Below are 15,022 nucleotides of genomic sequence, written 5' to 3'. Positions count from 1 at the left end.
CCTGGCGGGCTACAGTCCATAGGGTCACAAAGAGTTGGACTTGACTGAACAACTAACGCTTTGACTTTTCCAGGCATTCTGTGACCCCATAAAGGTCCCCTTCCGGCATGTCCTTTCTATGGAGGGGGCCTTCTCTTTCTTTGGGGATCCTACCAGGACCCAGGCCTTGGTGATCCCTCTGGGCACATTTTTGATGAGCTGAATCCTAAGGAAGGCAAGCAGGTGGGATGCCAGGGAAGGGAAGCGAGGCCTTGGGGGCTGAGTGAGACAGAGATGAGGATGAGATGAAGATGTTTCCCTGTAATTTGGAGCTTGTGCATTTTAAAGGGAGGTTGTTTCTGAGTTATTTTCACAATAGAACTGGGTATTCTGATCTACCTCACTGCTTCATGGAATCAAAAATAATATAGCGTGATGCTATATCATCAGCTCGTGGCTTCTCTTTCTGAGCAGCTTTTACCCGGCAATTATGTGAAATTATGTGACTCAGTATGGAAAGATAATCACCAGAGAAACTCTTCTGATTGCTCTCTCCTGCACATGCAGAAAAGCAACTGTGCAGACGGCAGAGAGATCAGGGAAGGAAATTAACATGGACAGGCTGTTGCCACCCGAAGTGTCAGCTGTTCACCAGTGTCAAGATAAATGAGAGTGTGGAACGGAGCAGGAAAATGAGTGGAAACTGAATTGTTTCTCTGAAGGTGCTTCAGAGGAAGTACAAGGTGGCTGGTTCTGTTTTCCAGATGGGGAGGACAGTCTGAAAGATCTAGAGTTCCAGAGTACCCCACCCCCATCTAACAGTGAGGACTTTGCTGGAGCCCCATCCCGGGGGCCAGGTCCGCAGGCTCTCCCAGATAGGGGGGGTCCATGATCTCACATGTGCAGGTGGCTAATGTGATGTTCCTGAACCCCCTCTCCCAGCTCCACCCAACTCTGCCTTGCTCTTTCGGCTTCCAAAAATTCCCGCCCACTCTTCAATCTGCTACTTAGCCTCCGTGGCCTGGAAATGGAGTTTACCACGCCTGCCACCTCTCAACCTCCCCCAGTCCTCGGCCAGGCCAGCCTCGCCTCCTTTCTGGGAGAAAGGAATGTGAGGGGCAGTTGTGTGGGAGGGAGAGAAGAAAGAGATAGAGGTCCTCAGTGCAGCCATGAGAGAAAGACATTCTGTGTCCCTTCAGAGGCTCTGTCTGCGTCCTTGGCCACTCGACTCAGGGACAGTGCCAGAGGGACCAGCAAGGTTTTTAAAAATGGGTGTAGGGGCCAAGAGGGCCCCCCCAAGGAAGCTTATGCTGAGGTGTGGCTGGCGTAGTCCTGGCCTGGGCAGCAGCTTGAAGGAGGAGAGTTGGTCCCTTTCCAAATCTGTAACAGTCTTTCTTTCAGCTCACTGTAACTTGATCAGAAATGGTTTCTTTAGAATACAAAGACAGGTCTTTACTCTTTAGCCTGGCATGCAAGATCCTCTAGAGGCTGATTCCAGCTCTCTTATCAGAATTCTCGCCACCCACACTCTCATGCTTTAGACAACTCGATTGTTCACTGTTTTGGAAGGTATCTTATTCTCGAAATGGCAAATACTTGGCAGATGGCTCTCATGGCCCCTCCTGCGCTATGCAGACGTCACAGATGGATGAAGGCCCTCACATCTACCTGCCCTCATTCAGAAGCCTTCTGAGGAAGCCACTTCAGGTCGCCACTACTGAATGAAGTGCCTAGAGGTGCAACTTGAACTGAACTTGAAACTGAATACTGTTTGTGATCCCCGTTTTCCCTTCTCACTGCCTTTGCTCATGCTGTTTCCTCTGCCAGAATGCCTTTCCTTTTCTCTTTTCTTAGGCCTGTCCCTCAGAATCCCATTCTGCTTTCAAGGTTCAGCTGGAATGTCAGCTCCTCCATGGAAACAGCCCAGGTGCCCTGTTGTATTCCCCGCTCCCTCTTCTCTGCCCTGCCACGCTGGCTACTCCTTGAGTGTAGTCTCTGCCTCTTGTGAAGCTCTTTTCACATTTGCTGAAATATCTTGAGTCCTCTGCTTTCACACACTGCCCCCCGTCTTGCTTGCCTGTTTATCCCTTGCAGAACCTGGAATTGTATAACTCCGTTTAGGAATTCAGTGCGTACGTGTGTGGGGGCTGGGGATTTGCTTGAACTTAAGCATCTATGGCAGTAATTAGGTGGAGCTGTGGAGAGGTGTAGCGGTGACTAGTGGCCTGGGACCCTTGACCTGCACCCTTCCTCCTCCCTGGAGGGGCCTTGCTTGCCTCATAACCCCTCTGCCAGCTAGAAGCAGTCCCAGCTGCTGCCCCTGTTCAGGGGAGGGAATCAGACAAAGGCTTGAATACTAGAAGGTTGGAATTACTGGGGAGTGTTAGATCTGCCCCCCAGAAGGGTGAAACAATAAAGAAAAACTGAGTTTACAGCTAATAGATCTCCATTAAAGAAAATTCCAAGATGTTCTCCAGGAATCAAGAAAAATGGCTTGATGGATGCCTGAGATTCAAAAGGAATCATAAATAGATGGGTTAGTAAATACATGGCATGAGTTATCTGTTGCAACATAACAGTAGCTTAAAACAACAAATGGTTATTATCTCGCACAGTTTCTGAGGGTCAGCAGTCAGGGAGGAGTGGAGCTGAGGGGTTATGCTTTGGGCCTTTGATGAGCTTGCAGTCAAACCGGCAGCAGCCAGGGTGACAGTCGGTGAAGGCTGGACGATCAAGCCTGCTTAATGGTTCATGGCAGCCTTACTTCCTAGTGGGCTTTTGAACCGAGCTCCTCGGTTCTTTGCCATGTGGGCCTCTCCATAAGGATGCCCGAGCATCCTTAAACATGGCAGGTAACTTTCCCTAGAGCAAGCAGTCCTTGAGAGAGAAAGCAAGAAAAGAAAGCTGTGGTGCTTATAATCAGATACTGGAAGTAACATCAGTTCTGCCATGTTTTTACCGGTCACCCGTACTAGCCCTCGGAGAAGGCAGTGGCACCCCACTCCAGTACTCTTGCCTGGAAAATCCCATGGGCGGAGGAGCCTGGTAGGTGCAGTCCATAGAGTCGCTAAGAGTCGGACATGGCGGAGCGACTTCACTTTCACTTTTCACTTTCTTCCATTGGAGCAGGAAATGGCAACCCACTCCAGTGTTCTTGCCTGGAGAATCCCAGGGACGGGGGAGCCTGGTGGGCTGCTGTCTCTTGGGTCGCACAGAGTCGGACACGACTGAAGTGACTTAGCAGCAGCAGCAGACTAGCCCTGGTGCACTGTGAAGGGAGACTGCACAGAGGTGTGGATGCCAGGAGGTACTGGGGGCTCTCTTGAAGGCTGGTCACTATACACACAGGTGAATCTATAGACAAGTGTTTCTTTCGAAGAAATACAAACACTAATACCTACTTCATAGAATTAAGAACAGAACTGAAATTTTGAAATTTTGAAATTTTCTGCCTGCAATGAGGAGACCCCAGTTTGATTCCTGGGTCAGGAAGATCCCCTGGAGAAGGGATAGGCTACCCACTCCAGTATTCTTGGGCTTCCCTTGTGGCTCAGCTGATAAAAGAATCCGCCTGCAATGCAGGAGACCAGGGTTTGATCCCTGGGTTAGCTGTAGACATTTAAACTCATTGTTAAGGGAATTCCCTGGATGTCTAGTGGTTCGTGGGGCTTCCCAGGTGGCTCAATAGGTAAAGAATCCGCCTGCAGTGCAGGAGACAAGGGGTCGATCCCTGGGTTGGGAAGATCCCCTGGTGGAGGGCATGGCAACCCACTCCACTATTCTTGTATGGAGAATCCCACAGTCAGAGGAGCCTGGTGGGCTGCAGCCCATAGAGTCGCAAGAAGTCGGACAGGACCAAAGCAGCTGCGCATGCGTGCGTGCTAGTGGTTAGCCCTCAGCGCTTTCATTGCCAGGAGCCTACATTCTATCCCTGGTTGGGGAACTAAGGTCCCGCAAGCCATGTGGCACGACCAAAAATATAAATTAAATCTTTGTGAAATTGAATATTGGTCTGTCATGACACTGCTATAACAGAATACCATAGGCTGGGTGGCTTATAAACAATAGATGTTTATTTCTCATATATCTGGAGGCTGGGAAGTCCAAGATCCAGGTGCCAGCAGATTCAGTGTCTGATGAGGGCTTGCTTCCTGGCTGATAGACAGCCGTCTCCTCACTGACCCCTCACATGGCAGAGGGGCCAGAGGGTTCTCTGCGGTCTCTTTTATAAAAGAGCACTAATCCCATCATAAGGTCTCCCCCAACTCATGACCTAATTAACTCCCAAAGGCCTACCTCCAAGTACCATCTCATTGAGGATTAGGTTTCAACACATGAATTTTGGGGACACAAACATTCAGTCTATAGAAAATACAAATGGTCAAATTCCAAAGGTAACTACCAAAAGGCTAGAAATAGCTTGGATAATTTCTTAAGCAGTAGAGGGAGAAAATAAATTAGAAAAAAAATCAAGAGAGAAATACACATAAGAAAAGTAGGAGGGAAACAGGTGGTAGAAATCTGACCAAATATGTCAATAGTCACAATAAAGTTAAATGGAGTAAACTTGACAGTTAATAATCAGGTCGAATTTTTTTAATTTAGCTGTTTACTGTAAGATGATATTGCATCTTATACATACAATGCATAAAGAAAAGTAGAAAGGAAAGTAGAATTTAAGACAGGATTCATATGTAATCGTAAAAGAGCCAGCTTGCAGGACAATGTAACAATTTTAAACTCACTGTTATAATATTATAAGAAATTTGGGGATAAATTTATAAATCCTTCCTCACAGTGGTAGATTATAAAGCAACATTCTCAAATTGGTCACACAGTCAAAACATGAGGAAACATATAGAAATTTCAACAATATGGTTAATTTTCTTAATCTAATGGCATACAGGGGCTTCCCTGGGAGCTCAGACAGTAAAGAATCTGCCTCTAATGCAGGAGAAAGTGAAAAGTGAAGTGGCTCAGTCGTGTCCGACTCTTTGCAACCCCATGGACTGTAGCCTACCACGCTTCTCCATCCGTGGGATTTTCCAGGCAAGACGACTGGAGTGGGTTGCCATTTCCTTCTCCAGGGGATCTTCCTGACCCAGGGATTGAACCCCGGATCTCCCGCACTGTAGGCAGACGCTTTACTGTCTGCACCTGGGTTCAATGCCTGGGTTGGGAAGATCCCCTGGAGAAGGGAATGAAAACCCACTCCAGTATTCTTGTCTGGATGATCCCATGGACAGAGAAGCTCGGTGGGCTACAGTCCATGGGGTCACAAAGAGTCGGACATGACTGAATTGACTTAGCACACACACACAATGGAATATAGAACTTTTTTCCCAACAATAAAATTATTTGTAATTTAATAGATGGAGTATAGTTTTTGAAGTGAATAACCATATACTAGATCATAAAGCCAGTCTCAATAAATTTCAAGATACCCAAATACTACAGAGCACATTCTCTGACCACAGAGCACTTAAGTTAGAAGTTAGTAACAAAAGTAAATTTAAAATCACTATACATTTGAACATTTAAAAAGCATGCTTCTTGATGCACAGGTCAAATAAATTATAGCACAAGTCTAAAATACTAAGAACTAAACAATAATCAAAGAGTCACATTTCAAAGCTTATATTTGGAATGAAAGTGGCACTTAGAAGATTATAGTAGAAAATCCCTGGAAAATCCCATGGATGGAGGAGCCTGGTAGGCTGCAGTCCATGGGGTTGCTGAGAGTCGGGCACGACTGAGCGACTTCACTTTCACTTTTCACTTTCATGCATTGGAGAAGGAAATGGCAACCCATTCCAGTATTCTTGCCTGGAGAATCCCAGGGACAGAGGAGCCTGGTGGGCTGCCATCTCTGGGGTTGCACAGAGTCGGACACGACTGAAGTGACTTAGCAGCAGCAGCAGCAGCTAATATTAGAAAGCAAGAAATGCTAAATATTAATGGGCTAGACATACAATAGAAGAAGACAAATCTAAAGGGAAAACAATGGAATAAACCCAAAGAATGTTTAAGGGCAGAATTAAGAATAATTTAAAACACCATAAAGAGGATCAACAAAATTAAGAGTTGGTTCTTTGAGAAGACTAATAAAACAGTTAAATCTCTAGTGAGTCCAATCAAGACAGAAGGGAGTTGTCGCAAATAAACAAAATTAACAATGTAAAAAAGAACATAATTCAGATCCAACAAAGATTTCTAATGATAGCTAGAAAATACTACAAACAACCTTATGGCAGTAAATTTGAATAGAAAAGGAAACATTTCTGTAAAAACTATAACTCACTAACTATATTCAGGGAAGATCCCATGGAGGAGGAAATGGCAACCCGCTCTGGTATCCTTGCCTGGGAAATCCCGTGGACAGAGGAGCCTGGCGGCCTATAGTCCATCAAGAAAAAGGTAGAAATCTTAAGAATGTAGTGTGTGTGTGTGTGCTCAGCCACTTCAGTTGTGTCTGATTCTTTTGCAACCCCTTGGACTGTAGTCCGCCATCCTCCTCTGTCCATGGAATTCTCCAGGCAAGAATACTGGAGTGGGTTGCCATTTCCTACTCCAGGGGATCTTCCAGACCCAGGGACTGAACCTACTTCTTCTGTGTCCCCTGCATTGGTAGGGAGATTCTTTTACCAGTGTACCATCTGGGAAGCCAAAGAGTGCCGTAACCATTAACTCATTGAACAGACAAGTTAAAATTATCCCACAAAGAAAATACTAAGTCAGGCAATTTTATAGTTTAGTTCTACCAAATGTTCAAAGAACACACTATTTATTTATACTATATTTATTTCAATTTGCTGCAGTCTCTTCCAGGGAATAGAAAGAGAGGAAATACTTGTTCTGTGAGGCCAGTACTACCATGATACCAAAACCAGGCAAGGTCAATACAATAAAAGAAAAATTGCAGCCTCGTCTCATTCATGCACATAAATGCAAAAATCCTAAACAACATATCAGCAAGCCAAATCCATCAGTTTATTAAAAATAATCCATTGGTTTCATCCCACAAATGCAAGGATGATTTAACATTAGATAATTTGACATTCACTTTACTTCATTGATAAAGGTTAAAAAATATAGATGTAGAGTACTCATTCATAATTGATATAAAAGAGAAACATGTTGGAAAACCAGGATTAGAGGGGACCTTCAAAAATGTTAGAAGAAATCTATTTAAAATCAGTAATCTCCTTTTTTATAAATAAATAATATCCCAGCGCAGGAGATGCCTGCCAGTGCAGGAGACACAGGTTCAATCCCTGGGTCGGGAAGATGCCCTCAAGAAGGAAATGGCAACCCATTCCAGTATTTGTGCCTGGGAAATTCCATGGACAGAGGAGCCTGGTGGGCTACAGTCCATGGGGTTGCAAAGAGAGGAACATGACTGAGCGTGTAAGCAGGAGCACGCACACACACACACACACATAAATACATATACTATATTTTCATTATCCAATCTCAACACACATAGACAAAAGGTAATTATGTGAGGTGATGGAAGTATTAACAAACTTTCCTGTGGTAATTGTACACCTTAAACTCACACAATGTTATAATGTCATATCACAGTAAAGCTGGGGGAAAATTAAAAATAAACATACACACAAATTTAAAAATTAGTAGTAAGACTATATGTGTGTATGTCTTTTATCACTGATTCTATTCTACATTTTACTATAAGTTCTAGCAGTACAGTGTGACAAGAAATATAAATAAACACAATATTCTTCTATTAGAATAGAAGAAACAGTCTTGTATCATTTACAGATATGTCCACAGAGAAACCAAAAGAATCTATAGGTAAATTATTAGAAATAGTAAGAGAGTTTAGTAAGATGATTGGATTTAAGATCAATGTATACAAATCAATTGCCTTTTCCATACCAGCAAAAATTCGCAAACACAAGAGACAGTATTTTAAATAACAATAAAATAATAAGGTACCTAGCAATATATCTAACAGAAGATGTGGAAGACCTATATGAAAGCATTTATAAAACTTTATTGAAATACACTGAGGGACTTCCCTGCCAGTCGAGTGGGCAGTGGTTAAGACTCTGCACTTCCATTGCAGGGGCACAGGTTCGATTCCTGGTCAGGGAACTAAAATCCCACATGCCCCATGGCAGAGGCAAAAAAAAAAAAAAAAAAATTGAAAAGAATCTAAACAAATGAAAAGATTTATTTATAGATAGGAGACTCAATATCACAAAAATGTTAATTGTCCCTATGTTCTATGAAGTGAAGTGAAAGTCACTCTGCTGTGTCCAACTCTTTGTGACGCCATGGACTATGCAGTCCATGGAATTCTCCAGGCCAAAATACTGGAGCGGGAAGCCTTTCCCTTCTCCAGGGGATCTTCCTAACCCAGGGATTGAACCCAGGTCTCCCACATTGCAGGTGGATTTTTTTCCAATTGAGCCGCAAGGGAATAGGTGAATTGTGATTCCAATAGAAATCCCAGTCATTTTAGATGAATTTGACAGACTGATTTGAAACTTTATATATAAGAGCAGAAGACCAAGAATAGCTAAGACATTCCTAAAGGAAGAGGGAAGAGAGGCAGAGAAGAGGGGAGAAAAAGAAGAGGGAGCTGCTTCCGCCACTGGGGAAGATTGCCATAAAGCTATAGGAACTGAAACAGTGATCTTGATGCAGGAACAGACAAACGGACCAAGAGATCCAAAGAGAAAGGCCAGAAACAGACCCACACCTGAACAGAAACCAGATACGTGACATGAGTGGCCGTGCGCACCGTGCGGGAAGATACCGACAAGCGGTGCTGTCCAGGACATCTGATGGTCAGGTGTAAAGAGCAAGAATTGGATCCCAACCTCATGCCTTCCATAGACATCCATTCTGGATGGAATACAGACTTGAATGTAAAAGACAGAACTTTAACATATTTAGAAGAAAAAAAATTTTAAGTATTTATTTGGCTGTACTGAGGCTTAGTTACGGCATGAAGGCTCTTCAGTTTCAGCATGTGGGACCTTTTAATTGCAGTGTGAAATCTTTAGTTTTGGCCTGCGGGATCTAGTTCTTTGACCAGGATGGAACCTGGCTCCCTGCATTGAGAGTACAGAGTCTTAACTGCGGGACCACCAGGGAAGTCCTGCAAATCCTTTCTGACTCAGTGCGACAAGGAATATCTTTAAACAAGACAGAAAGATCATTGCATGCAGTCATTCGTATTAATAAATTGTATTCATCGAGAGACAGTAAAAATGTAAAAAGGCAAGTATACTTAATGACAAAACTTTAGTATCCAGAATAATAAGTGAATAATAGTGATGTCAACCCATTGGAAAACTGAGCAGAAGACAGGAAAGGCCCATCACTGACGAAGAAGCAGGAATGGCAAGTAAACAATCAAAAGCTAAACTCCATTTCTAAGGAATCCAGTTGAGACCATAGTTTACACCTCTACATTGGCAGAAATTAAGCAGTCTAGTAACAGCAAGTATTGATAAGGATGTGGAGTAATAGGGACAGTCATATGCAATGGTGGGCCTTTAAAGAGGGGATGGTCACTTGGAAAATAGTTTGAAAATTTTCTATAAAGTTGATAATTTGTACAACCCAATGACTTAACTCCTAAACTTATCTCTTGAATATAATTTTTCAAACTGCAGAGTGACCCACTAATTAATTTATAGGGCTAGCCATTAATTGGCCTAACCATTTTTTCTTTAAAGAAACAGAATAGAAACTATCAGAGGGCATCATCCTTTTTAAGGCTAAGTATTGTTTAGCAATATTGTTATTTCTGGTTTACATGTATGTATGTTTGTACTGGGTTCCAATGTAAAAAATATTTCCTGTGAAAGTGGTAGTGAAAAGATTTGAAAAACAGTGCACTTGTGTGCTAGGCAACAAACTCAAAATATGTTTAAAAACTACACTATAATAGCACATAATTGGGGGAAAATCTGTTGATAGAATGGACCAATACATGATAATATTTACCTGCACAGTGGAGTATTACATAACACTGAAAAATGAGTAAACTGTGTTTATGAATGAGTCTTAGAAGTGTTGAACAACAACAAAAAAGCCAGTCTCAGAAGATGAAACAAAGTGATACGATTATAAAGCTCAAAGAAGCTCCACTGATGTATTCTTTAACAGACTGGTTCCAAATAGGAAAAGGAGTATGTCCAGGCTGTATATTGTCACCCTGCTTATTAACTTATATGAAGAGTATATCGTGAGATACGCTGGTCTGGAAGAAACAGAAGCTGGAATCAAGATTGCTGGGAGAAATATCAATAACCTCAGATATGCAGATGACACCACCCTTATGGCAGAAAGTGAAGAGGAACTAAAAAGCCTCTTGATGAAAGTGAAAGAGGAGAGTGAAAAAGTTGCTTAAAGGTCAACATTCAGAAAACGAAGATCATGGCATCCGGTCCCATCACTCCATGGGAAATAGATGGGGAAACAGTGTCAGACTTCATTTTTTGGGGCTCCAAAATCACTGCAGATGGTGATTGCAACCATGAAATTAAAAGACACTTACTCCTTGGAAGAAAAGTTATGACCAACCTAGATAGCATATTCAAGAGCAGAGACATTACTCTGCCGACTAAGGTCCGTCTAGTCAAGGCTATGGTTTTTCCAGTGGTCATGTATGGATGTGAGAGTTGGACTGTGAAGAAGGCTGAGTGCTGAAGAATTGATGCTTTTGAACTGTGGTGTTGGAGAAGACTCTTGAGAGTCCCTTGGACTGCAAGGAGATCCAACCAGTCCATTCTGAAGGAGATCAGCCCTGGGATTTCTTTGGAGGGAATGATGTTCTGAAGCTGAAACTCCAGTACTTTGGCCACCTCATGCGAAGAGTTGACTCATTGGAAAAGACTTTGATGCTGGGAGAGATTGAGGGCAGGAGAAGAAGGGGACGACCGCGGATGAGATGGCTGGATGGCATCACTGACTCAATGGACGTGAGTCTGAGTGGACTCTGGGAGATGGTGGTGGACAGGGAGGCCTGGCGTGCTGCGATTCATGGGGTCGCAAAGAGTTGGACACGACTGAGCGACTGAACTGACTTACTGAAGTGATAAATATTCTTTAAAAAGAACAAGATATATATATATATATATATATATATATCTCCATACAATGGAATATTATTCAGCCGTAAAAAGTACTGATACATGCTACAGTATGGATGAACCTTGAAAGCTTTATGCTAAGTGAAGAAACCAGATGCAAAAGGCTGTGTATTTTATAATAGGTTTATATAAAAGACCCAGACTAGGCAAATCCATAGTGACAGAAAGTAGCTAGGTTAGTAACTGTCAGGGACTGTGAAAAAGGGAAGATGAGAAATGACTGGCAGTGGGCACCAGCTTTCTTTGGGGATGATGAATGTTTCTTAGGGATGATAGTTGCACAATTTTGTGAATATACTAAACACCATTGAATTGTACACTTTAAAATGAATTTTTGGTATGTGAATTGTATCTTAATTTTTAAACTTTTTTTTTTAAGAAAAGGAACTGATTAAACATCTATGTTCAGGGTACTGTTTACCTCTGGGAGCAAGGCAAGGGGATGGGTTGGAGGAAATAGAGATAAACGTAGCAGCGTGTACTAAGTGCCGGTTCTGAAGCGGCTTTATGGGTGTTTCCTTTTACTATTTCATTATGTGTGTTACATGGGTTTTTATACATATGAAATATAATGTGAAATTTAAAAGAAATACAAATATTAAATGAAGTGACATTAAAAGCAAATGACTGCCTTATGAGAAATGCTTCTTGAATTCCGAGTGGAGTCCAGGGTCGCTGCCGTGGTTTGATTGCAGATGGAGCTATTCTGACCTCTGCTGGCCGGGAGGTGAAGGGCAGCTGGGGCCTGCGGGGCCAGGAGAGGCATGAACCCTCTGAGCACGTGTGGTCCTGGCTGCTAGAGAGTGTGCAGGAGGTCAGGCCGCAGCCTGCCTCACCCCACTAAGAAAGGGCAAGCAGCTTTGCGCTTTTCTGGCCTGGGTTTCTTTCCCTTTACGTCTCTGGCTCTCTAGTGCCCTCCTTTAAGCCCAGGGGTGAGGCATGTGTAACTGCACCGAAATCCATCCCTGGGAGGGACCAGCTGCCCTGCCCTCGGCCTGCATCCAGATGGCCCATTCAGGGACCACTGGCCCGAGACCAGGGGCTTGAGCAGAAGTCTCAGGCACCTGCTGGGGAAGGGGGGGCCGGGCGCTGATGCTCCGAGAACCTGTCTCCATGTTCCCTTTGTTTAATCAAACCACCTTTCAGAGGTTTATGAACTAGAGTCTATGAGAGGAGTTGACTTGGGCACTTTGGAGGTGAAAGGGTGCGGGGGCACCTTGAGGGAGAGCTGTCAGCCCTTCAGGGATTACTTTACAGAGTCCAGGAAACAGCAGGCCTCCCACCCTCACCCCTGGCTGGACACGAGGGGCATTGGTCTCCCTGCCCCCATTTAATCGATAGAAAGAACTTCCGCCAGTGGGTCTCGGTTGTAGAGGACGAGGGCAGAAGTCCCAGGCATCTTAATGAGCTAGAGATGGCCATGTCTCTGGGTGGTCTAGGGAGGAGGACTCAGGTGAGATGTTCTCCCCAAACCCTTGGGGTTTTGTGACTTTGGCACCGGAGAGGCGGCCTGGTGGAGGCATTCCTGAGCTGGGTTAGGATCCAGGCTCTGCTGCTTGCTACCATGAGTGTTATTCACCTCCTTTAAGCTCAGGCTCTTCACCTGCAAAACGAGTTTTTAGTCACAGCGCCTGCTGGTTGAACTGATTCCATTGTAATTGAATTCATGCTTGCAGAGCCCTCTGTAAGGAGTCTGTCAATGGCAGCTGCTTCGGCTTTCAAACCATCCGAGGGGAGAGCTTGGAGTCAGGGTGGGAGTCCGACTGGGCCCCTGGCTGGGCTGAGGGTTAGAGTGGGGCGTCTCCTACCCAGAGAATCATTTCCCTCCCTCTGTCCCCAGACGCCATGGAAGTGGTGCTGCTCTTCCTGTGTGGCCTGCTGGCCCCAGCGGTCCTGGCCAGTGGTGAGTACCCCTCAGGACCTGGCTCGACAGGATGGCAGCCACAGCCCTTTCTCATGGAAGGTCCTGGCCCTGTGGGACACTCGGGGTGGGGGGTCTGAGATTCGACATGTCTGATCAGCTTCCCTGCCTTTAGCCTGCAAAGAAAGTCCTGGAAGGCAGCAGCTAACTCAGCCCCCAATCCAGCCTGCCCACCTCTCTCCCCACTGGCTTCTGCCATCAAGCCCAGCAGGTCCCTGTAGACTCAGCCTGAATACTGGGAGCCAGACTTGCACGTCAGTCTAGACTGTGCGAGTCACATTTCCTCCCTTGGTTTCAGCCTCCCCACCTGTAACAAGAAGAAAATCCCCCTGCCTTTTGGGGATGATTTAAGATTCAGAAGGGGCAATACGTGTGGCTCCTGTGAACACTGACTCAGACTCGGGCTCTGAGCTGCACCTGCCTTTGGCCCCCCGCAGTGACCCTGGCAAGGCTGGCCCAGCCTTCCATGCTTCTGTGAGCGTCTCTGCCTCCTGGGCCCTGCTTTCCAGGGATCCCTGTGTGGGGAGTGAGGCCTGTGAGACAAGGTGGGAGACTTGGGAATCAGGATGTGAGCTGTCTTCCTCTTGACCACGCCTGTTTGTTTTTCCAGCCGCTGAGCAGGAGAAAGAAAAGGACCCTTTTCATTATGGTGAGTGGTGATGGTGGGGGGAGGTGCAGCCCCACGCAGGGGCGGGACCGACGTGCTCTCCCTGGCCCTTCGCCTCTTCTGTCTCTCACCCTTGTTCCTTTCGCAGACTACCAGACCCTGAGAATTGGGGGACTGGTGTTTGCCGTGGTCCTCTTCTCGGTGGGGATCCTGCTTATCCTCAGTGAGTATGTTTGTTCCTCTGTTCACTCTCTAAGGACAATATCTGTGGCTGTGAAGCACGTGGCATACGGTAGTTCTCTCTCCTGGAGAGGGAAGGAGCCCGTCTATCTTCCTAGTTATCTCCAGAACCTAATACACTGCTGGGCACATAATAGGTGCTCAGTGAAACAGCGAAGCATGAACGAAATAAGTACTCGATGAAAACAAGCACAGATACAAAGGGGCGGGGTGGCTGTATCCATCAGGGCGTGAGTCGGGGAGTCACAGGGGAGAGGAGACGGGGGCTGTCCTCAGAGGGCTCCGAGGCGTGTCCCCCTGCGTTTGTTTCCCCTCATGAGCCTGGGCTGCTTGCAGCTCTCAGCGCTTACGTGGTCAAGAAGACAGTCGTGTTGAACCTTGACATCAGAAGAGCCCTCCTCCAGCCAAGGATCGCCACATACAGCTGTGCAAGTCGTGCACTGCACAGAGTCCCAGGCTGCTGGTCACACAGTCCCACAGACTCACAGCGCAGCCCTGCTCGGGCCAAGCCGGACACTGACCCTGGATGGTTTCTTTGCCTTTCAGGTCGCCGATGCAAGTGCAGTTTCAATCAGAAGCCGCGGTAGGGATACCATTGCTGTGGGCACCTGGGGTGACGCTGGGAGGGCTCAGGGAGGGGCCCGTGGTGTGTGACCCCAAATGAATGTATTTCTGGATTCTTGTCTCAGAGACAGGCCATGTGCATTGGGGTAGGGGTAGAAGTTTTGAGGGTTGCCAGGCAGCCTTGGGGAGAAGGCAATGGCACCTCACTCCAGCACTCTTGCCTGGAAAATCCCATGGACGGAGGAGCCTGGTGGACCACAGTCCATGGGGTCACGAAGAGTCGGACACGACTGAGCGACTTCACTTTCACTTTTCACTTTCTGGTGTTGGAGAAGGAAATGGCAACCCACTCCAGTGTTCTTGCCTGGAGAATCCCAGGGACGGCAGAGCCTGGTGGGCTGCCATCTATGGGGTCGCACAGAGTCGGACACGGCTGAAGCCACTTAGCAGCAGCAGCAGGCAGCCTTGGGGGCAAAGGAGAGGTCAAAACATCAAGGGTCAGCCTGCCCTTCTTTCTTCTGATGTGTGTGGGGGTGGGGGTGGGGGAGGGGGAGGACGCTGGATCCTTGTCTGGAGGCC

General features: G+C 45.9%; 1 protein-coding gene across 6 annotated transcripts in view; it reads left to right on the top strand.

The window, feature by feature from the left end:
- The window catches only part of FXYD6 (FXYD domain containing ion transport regulator 6), a 36,844-nt gene that overhangs the window by 17,533 nt on the left and 4,289 nt on the right, over positions 1–15,022 (top strand). For 3 of the 6 annotated variants that reach the window (XM_069555311.1, XM_069555308.1, XM_069555309.1), the window contains 4 exons: positions 12,952–13,014; positions 13,643–13,681; positions 13,788–13,862; positions 14,426–14,462. In XM_069555311.1, the coding sequence (XP_069411412.1) occupies positions 12,957–13,014; positions 13,643–13,681; positions 13,788–13,862; positions 14,426–14,462 (209 nt within the window). In that variant the 5' untranslated portion in view covers positions 12,952–12,956. Of the gene's footprint in view, positions 1–8,865; positions 10,941–12,951; positions 13,015–13,642; positions 13,682–13,787; positions 13,863–14,425; positions 14,463–15,022 lie in introns of those variants that run through there. The other 3 variants (XM_069555312.1, XM_069555307.1, XM_069555310.1) reach the window with 3 other exon arrangements.

Source organism: Ovis canadensis, chromosome 15 (assembly GCF_042477335.2).
Source record: "Ovis canadensis isolate MfBH-ARS-UI-01 breed Bighorn chromosome 15, ARS-UI_OviCan_v2, whole genome shotgun sequence".
NCBI lineage: Eukaryota > Metazoa > Chordata > Mammalia > Artiodactyla > Bovidae > Ovis > Ovis canadensis.
The sequence above is the reverse complement of the archived record's forward strand: the minus strand, read 5'-3'. Positions and strand labels throughout refer to the sequence as shown.